This window comes from Myxocyprinus asiaticus, chromosome 25 (genome assembly GCF_019703515.2).
Source record: "Myxocyprinus asiaticus isolate MX2 ecotype Aquarium Trade chromosome 25, UBuf_Myxa_2, whole genome shotgun sequence".
Taxonomy (NCBI): Eukaryota; Metazoa; Chordata; class Actinopteri; order Cypriniformes; family Catostomidae; genus Myxocyprinus; species Myxocyprinus asiaticus.
Genome location: NC_059368.1, coordinates 310001 through 320262, shown reverse-complemented (window position 1 = coordinate 320262; position 10262 = coordinate 310001). Strand labels below are relative to the sequence as shown.

Sequence of the window (10262 nt, the reverse complement as noted above, 5' to 3'; positions counted from 1 at the left end):
CCTCTCCTTCACAAGGCGCTCTGCCCACATCACCCCTCTTCTGCATGATCTCCACTGGTTACCTGTTGCATCCCGAATTCAATTTAAGATCCTCCTCCTAACATTTAAGGCTTTAAATGGTCTTGCTCCAGTTTATCTGTCTGATCGACTTCAACTTTATCTGCCAACTCTTAGATCTTCTGAACTTGGCCTTTAGTCTGTTCCTAGACCTCGACTGTCCACTGTAGGTGAAAGGTCATTCTGTGCTGTTGCTCCTAAGCTATGGAACACATTACCACTTACTCTTCCTAATATTTCCTCTCTATCCACTTTCAAGACCCAGCTGAAAACTTATCTGTTTGCAGTACACTTTCAGTAACTTTTTATTTATATATATATATGAATATATGACTGTATCTTTTATCGTTTATCATGTTATGAAATGTATTTCTGAAACGTACTTACTGTAAAGCGACCTTGAGCTTTGGGAAAAGTGCTTTATAAATGAAACTTCATCTTACATGATATTTCTTAAAGATGCTATAAGGGATTTTATTGAGTGGGTGTGTTGTTGAAGCAATGGGAGGATATAAGGCCAGAAACATAAGCCACGTTTCTACTATTGGTGTAAACAGTTCTTGTTGCAGGACCGTTCTGTTCCAGACTGATCCAGGCTCGTTAACACGGTTACAGTTTCTTTTCCACTCTGGTGCTGTAAAATCAGGATTAGATAGGACTGATCGAGCAAGTGACCAACCGTGAGTCGCCACGTCACTAAAGCTCTTCAACCAGCACGGTTCTGTGTCCTGAGTATGGTTAGCTAACCATGCTGAGAAATTCGGTCTGGGAATGGTTTGTATTTGTACCGTACTGAAATTTGTTCAAGTCTAAAATCAGATATTGTGTTAAAGTAGACCTAAAATAGTTGTTCACTATATAAATAAAACAAATGTGTTTATAGCTTTCATTTTTGATCATGAGAAAATGTTCTAGCAGGAAATTGTAAAAATAAATAATAATAATAACAATAATAATAATAAAATGCTTTCAAAATTGATCCATAACAGAGTAAATCAGACAGATAATAAAAACTGTATTGAACAATAATAGTTAAGTTTGTTATAGATGATTTAATGAATTAAACTTTTGACTTTTTTAAAATGTTTTTTGGACCAAAATAATGAATAGAACTTTTCTGTTTCTCCAAACTGACACTTATCTGTCGTCCATGATTTTAGTTCTTTAATCTTCCCATTCTGTCAAAATGACGAATAATGATCATTTGTAGTGCAATCTGTGAACAGCTCCTAAGACAACTGACAACCTCACGCAGGCCACTGATTTGGCCGCCAGTTGAACAGGCCTGGTGCAGAATTACTTTTTTTTTCAAATGACGCACAAAATCAAGCTTGCATAGATTTAAGCATTTGCGTTGAAACTTGCGAAAAGAACGTTTCTGTGCATATTGCTGCATTCACGACACGTTGAAATCATCGTAACAACAAGATGGAGATTCTACTCTGAGCAGTTCAAATCCTCTAACTCTGAAATGTTCATTTCAAATGCCTTCCTGTCTGACTTCACAGGAAACACAAGCTGAAAGACCCTTTTCATAAACTAATAAAGCTCAACAGTCTGGTTCCGGAAAGTTCTCGATTGATTTTTAAACCCGTGAATGGTGCAATCAAGTCGCTCTCACTACACTCTCAAAATATGAATATATTTGTATATATTTGAATCGTTTGCAATATACTTTAAATATATTGTGTCTATATTTATAATCAACAACTTTAAATCAATAGTTTTAGATTTTTTCATTGGTAGTTTATAACCTCATTAAAGACGTTAAGTACGCAGTCTTGTTTCTTTGATTTTCAAATATTATTATTTATTTATTTTTGCTTCAAATCAAAGTCTGTAATGTTGTGATTCACCTCGGAGCTGATTGGTTTGGTTCATGGTGCACAACAAAAAAAATTAAATGGGAAAAATACTTCTGGACGAAAGACGGCTGAAAAGTGAGTGAATACTCTTGCGCTCTATTTCTAAATGTTGTGTGCAGCATAGTTCAATTTACAAAAGATAGTAACATGTCTGAAATCACTTACTGTACCTTTAAATCTATGCAATGCAAAAAATATTAATTTAGCATAAAACTCAAGGGTCACATTATCTCTCGATTCTCTTGATACGTGCTCAAAGAGACAATAAATGCAAATAATTTTCATTTATCACCTGGGATAGTTTATTGGTACACATACTATAAAACAGTATTAAAGTAGCAGGATAACAACAGGATTTATTTTTTGTTTTTTCATTGCTTGAAGTTTGACAAATACAATATAAATACAAAAGCATGATCCATTAGCTACAGACTACAGGAGACAAACAAATAAAAACCATGAGATTCAGAGCGACAGTTCTGCAAAAATAATCTGCTTTTCTCGCAAACTATAATATAGAGCAAAATCTACATGAAAGTTGCACAACAGAAAACATTCAACTAGTGCAAAAAGCTTCTAAGAAACAAAATGTAGTCTTAAAGTACTCGCCATATTTAATAATATACATTTATATATTTATACATGTATCTGTATATAAATAACCCCTTATTTTGGCATTTGTAAAATAATTTAATGTCCTACCTGACATATAGTGGCACATTTGTAAGCGATGGAGTTTTAAAGCACTTTTGCTTTCACTCTAGACATGTGGTCACCAGCAAATACTTGAAAACATGAACGTAAAGAAGAAAACAGGGAGACACAAGAACCAATATACATATGATCCCAAAACCCTCAAACGTTTGGTCAATATAAGCACATATAATCCAGAATATACAATAAACTCTTTCTTTTAAACAAGTACCAATAGCTTACTTCTAAAAATAAAAGGAATAACACCAAAAATGTAACCCAAGTTCAGTGTGATGTCAGAAATAATGAAAAAAGTTTCTGTTAGACAAATGTTGACGTGTTACCTCCATCCAAATCCATGCGAGGAGCTGCCAAAGTTCAGGTTTTTTGTTTTTGTTTATAGCACCGTACAGTACAGGACCTGAACAACACAGGTGTGACGCTTTGCTACTTCCTGCACCTGTCCCGGCCAATACTCCTCATGCACTAAACACACCAACTGTCTTCAAACAGGTCCAGTGCAGCGCTGTGTACACATTAACAACCATAACCGTTTCAAAGGCTGTGATTAAATGATTTACACTGACTGAGGGATGTTCAGCGTTTTAAAAAGTTCCACTTCTAAAATACAAACATTTTTGAGTAAAACGGCGTGTGCATCTATCTTAAAAACATAAATTAACAGATGATAAAAAGCCAACTGCTCGGTAAACGAGTACAGCAGTTTAAGAAGTATATCAGCGATGACGTTTGGTTTCATTCACACTAGCTCTACATTCTTACTGTACAGAGAAAAGCTAGCGCTCTGCTACATATTCAAAGATCGTCTGACGTCTATCACATATAAAGTGCTCCAGACACATGAGTAACGTTCACACAGATCGTGCTGACAGCATAAAACAAACTAAAACTTTGCATTCGTCCGTTTGCTGCTACGGCTGACTAGCTCAGTTAAGAGAGAAGTTGAAAAGTTCACACTGATTCTGAGCGCTCGACCCGTTGATGTGCTCACTATGTAGGGGACGTGACGGCGGTTCTGCTTCATAAAAATGCGTGTGATGAATCCGTTCCTCCAGGGGTATGTTCAAAGCTTGTTTATAGCAAAGTGGTCGGAGCTACGGCTGGGATTGGCTGGACACAGCTGCAGAGGCGGGGTAATGTGTGGTGGGCGGGGCTAGAGCTGAGGTAGGGTAGAGGGGGTGGGGTTACAGACATACAGACTGCAGGGGTGAGGAGCGTGACAGATGCATTGAGTGCAGTGATGTAGATTTATGGGGGTTTTGTTTGGTTGTGTTGGAAAGGTAGCGTTCGCTCTCTCTCTCGTGTCAGTTGACAGGTGAAGGCGTTACACCACTGTGGCTGGTCTGCGGTCCATCTCCTCCTCCAGCTTCACCATCTTCTGCATGTCCTTGGCCTGGAGAAACACACCACACACACACATCATGGACTTTATAATTTACTCAGTTATTGTGTTTGAAGTCACAGAGCGACTCACTTTCATTTCTAAACTCTCTCTGAGGCTCCCACCGAGTTTACTCTCAAAACTCAACATTAAAAATCACAATTCCTCCCACGAGTGTGTTCAGACAGAATGCATTTTCAGCATATTTATGGAAGTGAAATGAGCACATTCACAGTCCTCTCGTGAAGGTTTATGTAAATATTTCATTGTAAAGACCACATGATCAACACTCCAACACGTGTTGTCATCCTCTGCAGTGAACGCTCACAGCACACTAGTATATTAACAGTCTGCTGAGTGTAGTCTAGTGCATACACACAATGCTCACCTTAAATGAGTAATGAACAGCTTTTCAATCTACAGAGGTGATGCCGCAGCACCGTTAACTGAACTGTAATTTATTTTAATAAGTGTACAGAGATTCTCTCTAAAAGCGGATGGAGCAGCAGGAAACAGCAGCGCAGAAGTGAAGGCACTAAAATCTAAATCGCTCTTATTAGAATCAATAAAGCAGACGATAGTAGCGTACAGAAGCGACAGAAGACCATATAGCTTTCCGTTTGGTGTCGGTTTTTTCAAGTCAAGTCATTTTTATTTGTACAGTGCTTTTCACAATACACACCGATTCAAAGCAGCTTTACAGACAATTATGCTGTAATGTCTTAAAGTCCCCAGTGAGCAGTTTAATTGGAAACTTTATTGAAAATCATGCCTTGATGTTTTGGTCTTTAGGCACCCAATGAGCATGCCAAAGGAACAAAAACCTCACAAGATGTTAGATAATGGAGAAAAAACACCAGAGGTAAGTTGAGAAACCAGACTCATCGGGGGAAGTCAGTTCCCCTCTTGTAAATGTCACTGTAGATACAATATACCGCGGTATAAACGGTAAAGCTGAATCTCAACATTAGTGATGGTATCGCCAGACACCTCATGATACGATACGTATTGCAATACACATTTGATTCAATATATCATGATATCATGATTTGATTCATTAATTTGGGTGTATTTGAGTTCTAATGTCCATTTGTATTTACATACAGTATGAAAGAAATTCTCTTTCAGCTAATGCTGTTGATTATATGGGGACCTTTTAACTTGTTAAATTATGGAAATATTAATTTGACAAAAAGTCCATGTATTTCATAAAAAAATGTGATGTCTTGAAATTGCACATATTTTATTGCATATACAGTACTGTGCAAAAGTTTTAGGCACTTGTGAAAAATATTGCATATTCAAAAATAATGCCGTATATTATTTTCAATGTTTGGTGTGTCCACCTTTGCCTTTAAAACAGCACCAATTCTCCTAGATACACCTGGACACAGTTTTTCTTGGTTGTTGGCAGATAGGATGTTCCAAACTTCTTGGAGAATTCACCACAGTTCTTCTATCTATTTCAGCTGCATCAATTACTTCTGTCTCTTTATGTAATCTCAGACTGACTCTATGTTCAGTGGGGGCTCTGTGGGGGCCATGACATCTGTTGCAGGGCTCCCTGTTCTTCTATCTATTTAGTCTGTCTCAATTGCTTCTGTCTCTTTATGTAATCTCAGACTGACACGATGTTCAGTGGGGGGCTCTGTGGGGGCCATGACATCTGTTGCAGGGCTCCCTGTTCTTCTATCTATTTAGGCTGTCTCAATTGCTTCTGTCTCTTTATGTAATCTCAGACTGACTCGATGTTCAGTGGGGGCTCTGTGGGGGCCATGACATCTGTTGCAGGGCTCCCTGTTCTTCTATCTATTTAGGCTGTCTCAATTGCTTCTGTCTCTTTATGTAATCTCAGACTGACTCGATGTTCAGTGGGGGGCTCTGTGGGGGCCATGACATCTGTTGCAGGGCTCCCTGTTCTTCTATCTATTTAGTCTGTCTCAATTGCTTCTGTCTCTTTATGTAATCTCAGACTGACTCGATGTTCAGTGGGGGCTCTGTGGGGGCCATGACATCTGTTGCAGGGCTCCCTGTTCTTCTATCTATTTAGTCTGTCTCAATTGCTTCTGTCTCTTTATGTAATCTCAGACTGACTCGATGTTCAGTGGGGGGCTCTGTGGGGGCCATGACATCTGTTGCAGGGCTCCCTGTTCTTCTATCTATTTAGGCTGTCTCAATTGCTTCTGTCTCTTTATGTAATCTCAGACTGACTCGATGTTCAGTGGGGGGCTCTGTGGGGGCCATGACATCTGTTGCAGGGCTCCCTGTTCTTCTATCTATTTAGTCTGTCTCAATTGCTTCTGTCTCTTTATGTAATCTCAGACTGACTCGATGTTCAGTGGGGGCTCTGTGGGGGCCATGACATCTGTTGCAGGGCTCCCTGTTCTTCTATCTATTTAGGCTGTCTCAATTGCTTCTGTCTCTTTATGTAATCTCAGACTGACTCGATGTTCAGTGGGGGGCTCTGTGGGGGCCATGACATCTGTTGCAGGGCTCCCTGTTCTTCTATCTATTTAGTCTGTCTCAATTGCTTCTGTCTCTTTATGTAATCTCAGACTGACTCGATGTTCAGTGGGGGCTCTGTGGGGGCCATGACATCTGTTGCAGGGCTCCCTGTTCTTCTATCTATTTAGTCTGTCTCAATTGCTTCTGTCTCTTTATGTAATCTCAGACTGACTCGATGTTCAGTGGGGGGCTCTGTGGGGGCCATGACATCTGTTGCAGGGCTCCCTGTTCTTCTATCTATTTAGTCTGTCTCAATTGCTTCTGTCTCTTTATGTAATCTCAGACTGACTCGATGTTCAGTGGGGGCTCTGTGGGGGCCATGACATCTGTTGCAGGGCTCCCTGTTCTTCTATTCTAATCTTTTCTATTTGCAAAAGTAATGTTTGTGAGTCTAACATTTATATTTCCTATTGACACACTGAAGCTGAAGATATAAATAACCATCTTAAGACAAATGCTTTTGTGAAATATCTTAAGTGCCTAAAACTTTTGCACAGTACTGTATATATATATGTTTGTTGTTTTCATGCTAATTTGTACTATTTACAAGTATTTCCATTGATATGTAGAACAAGTGCTAAAGCGGTACTGTCTCTTTAAGAAGTGTTTATTTTGGTCGAATGGCTTCTTTACCTCATCTGTGTTATGAGTGATTCAAATGAAATGTTTCTATTGGTTGTTTTTGATCAATAACTGACAGTAATGAATAGAAATAATATTTAAAGAGACATAATTCAATGACAAATGGATTGTGTGGATCTCATCTTTGGACACTCATTACACAGAACGAGTCAAACTAAACTTTAACTCTGAACACACAGTGAAAAGATCTGGATGCTGAACATCTTCATCACTATAATACTCAATCACTGCAGAGTGAATCTGAATGTTTATTTAGTCACATATGTGAGTGATTTACACACACTGTAGAGAGTTGTACAGAGAGAAAAAGAGTGATCTTGGGATTTTAGGAATCAACAAAGTGATCTCGTGTCAAACGCGTGAGAGAGTTTCAGCGTGTCCGTGAGAGAAACGGGTTCAGTTTCGGTCTCTCTCGTGTCTCTGACCGCACTGAGGAACATCACTTTCAGAGTTTGCACTTATTTACACCAGCTGCTGCATCTTTATTGAAATGCTGGACATGATGTGAACGCACAAACAGTTCAATAGAAATACAGATACATGGATCAATAGTGTCGATGCAATATCGTGAGGAAAAGTATCGTGATATATATCGATATTTAATGTTATCGACACAGCTCATGTCAACATTATCAATGACAGCACTGAACACTGTTCAATCACTGTGAATATTAACTATGTAATAAAGAGTTGATTCAGAGTAGATGCTGATTCAAACACTTTGACTCTTAATAGAGTTTGATTCTGTGTGTGCTGACACTGTATGATGCTGATGATGAGTGATGCACATCTATATTTGAGTTTAGTGCAGTAAGCACGTTATATCTTACTGACTCAAATGACTGACGGGTATCATGAGACAATCATTGTGCTTCAGATTCCTTAATGATTCTTTTAGTGTTTCTAATGATTGATTCAGTGAGTGAGTGAGTCATTAAACAAATTCCAACAGATAACTCAAGAGGAGTTATCAAAACTGACCCGTGAGTCTGTGTCAGTGGAAGAATACTGACATTCAAGAAGCGTTAACAGAACTAAACGTCATCAGAGACAGTTTAGCAGAGACGGGTCACTTCTATAAACATGAATAAGAGAAACTGGATCACCCAGCGGACAACGGATCAGGAACCCTAAAGGTGAAAGGGCCAATCACCTTTTAGATACAGACATCGCCTGTCAATCAACTCGAGAATGTGCATGCACATTAGCTACACAAGCCGGGAAAATTGTGTTTTTAGCGTAATCTGAAGTAAAGAAGCACCATTTATGATACCAATGTTTTAGATTTTACTGCTGATTTAAAATATGTTCATTGATTGTAATCTTGAACAACCGTTTTGGAAATTTTGGTCTTTCTCCAATCAAGCAGATAGAAGCTGCACTGTCATGCCTTAAATTTGAGTGTTGTGTCGTAAAAACACAACACTCGAGACGGGACGCTGAAAAAAGAGCACGAGACGAGAAACTGTTCAGTGTAATGCACAAGACACGAATTAAATTACCACCACGAAATATATCACAAGAAAAAAGCTTCTGAACTAGAGAAAGTTGTGGAGTGTTGTGTGATTGATCCCTGCACCATACACCTGTGAGAAGAAGACAGGGAATGTGACGTTAAATAAGAGAGAAACGAGACTCAATGGAGAAAACTGGAGACAGAAAGAGACAACAGAGATACGAGTGAGCCTACCTTGAGTCTGACAGTTTGCATGGTGTGATTTCAAAAGCTGTTCAAAGAAAAGCAAATCAAATATAAATGAATGACTTCAGACGTCATGTACACAAAATATAATCATGGAAGAAAAACACACAAATGAAATCATGAGTGAAATCATGACACGGTTCATTTGTCTTTGAACCAGTCAGGATTCTGGTAGCGGTTAACTACTGAACATCTCCTGTGATCATGTAAACACACAGACATCATTCATATTTCACCTGCTCGTTAAATTTCTCCAGTTTCTCCAGTTGTTCTCGCTGGTTTTTCTGTAGTTGCTCCATCTCTTTCGCCTGTTTCATCGCCAACTGTGAGATGAAATACGGTAAAAACGTTCAAGACACAATTAAAAACACATTAATGCATTATGGGCCTATTAATTACGACTGTTTTTTTTTTTCTCCCCAATTTGGAATGCCCAATTCCCAATGCGCTCTAAGTCCTCGTGGTGGCGTAGTGACTCGCCTCAATCCGGGTGGCGGAGGGCGAATCTCAGCTGCCTCCGCGTCTGAGACCGTCAATCCGTGCATCTTATCACGTGACTTGTTGAGTGTTACCGCGGAGACATAGCGCGTGTGGAGACTTCACACTATTCTCCGCGGCATCCACACACAGCTCACCACGCGCCCCACCGAGAGCGAGAACCACATTATAGCGACCACAAGGAGGTTACCCCATGTGACTCTACCCTCCCTAGCAACCAGGCCAATTTGGTTACTTAGGAGACCTGGCTGGAGTCACTCAGCACACCCTGGATTCTAACTTGCGACTCCAGGTGTGATAGTCAGCATCTTTACTCGCTGAGATACCCAGACCCCCAATTAAGACTATTTTTAATATTTCACCTTAGTATTCAGTCATGCTGGGTGATTTAGAAACTAAAAACTATCCCTTAATGTTTTTCTTAATTTTATACTCCACACTGAAATCGCTGTGAATATCTTTATTCTCAATCTTAAACACTTTTATATACTTTAAATCGCTCTGTAACCGTGTGAATAAACTACAAACCCTTTTTCTCTCTTCAAGAAACTTTTTAGTGTTACTGCTGTTCAGCTCGCGAACTCTCCTGCAAAATAAAGCGCAACACGTGTGTTAATAATCTCGTCTCTTCATGCATGTTTGATACAGTGAAGAATGCGTCACCTCTCGCGCTCGGCTTTATTTTTGATGCTCTTGTCTTGACTGATGGCTTTGCTGTTCTCCATCGATGACTTCGCCTGATTCGCCTTCATTTCTTTGCTTTGCCTGTCGATGAATCACAATACAGATATTATAACTTGAAAAACACAATCTAGAGAATCAGTCCTGCTGTTTACACAGACGCTCAGTTTCTACAGCACTTTCTAGAATAAAGAGTGCGAGTAATGTTCACACAGAC

The 10262-nt window shown here is 39.3% G+C and overlaps 1 protein-coding gene across 7 annotated transcripts in view; it reads right to left on the bottom strand.

Annotated features, from left to right (window-relative positions):
- Positions 1–2200: 2200 nt before the first annotated feature.
- The window catches only part of LOC127415731 (1-phosphatidylinositol 4,5-bisphosphate phosphodiesterase beta-4-like), a 90125-nt gene continuing 82063 nt past the window's right edge, over positions 2201–10262 (bottom strand). For 6 of the 7 annotated variants that reach the window (XM_051654587.1, XM_051654588.1, XM_051654590.1 and 3 more), the window contains 5 exons: positions 10028–10129; positions 9893–9950; positions 9103–9189; positions 8855–8891; positions 2201–4029 (listed from right to left, as the gene is read on the bottom strand). In XM_051654587.1, the coding sequence (XP_051510547.1) occupies positions 3941–4029; positions 8855–8891; positions 9103–9189; positions 9893–9950; positions 10028–10129 (373 nt within the window). In that variant the 3' untranslated portion in view covers positions 2201–3940. The remainder of the gene's footprint in view (positions 4030–8854; positions 8892–9102; positions 9190–9892; positions 9951–10027; positions 10130–10262) is intronic. The other variant, XM_051654592.1, reaches the window with a different exon arrangement.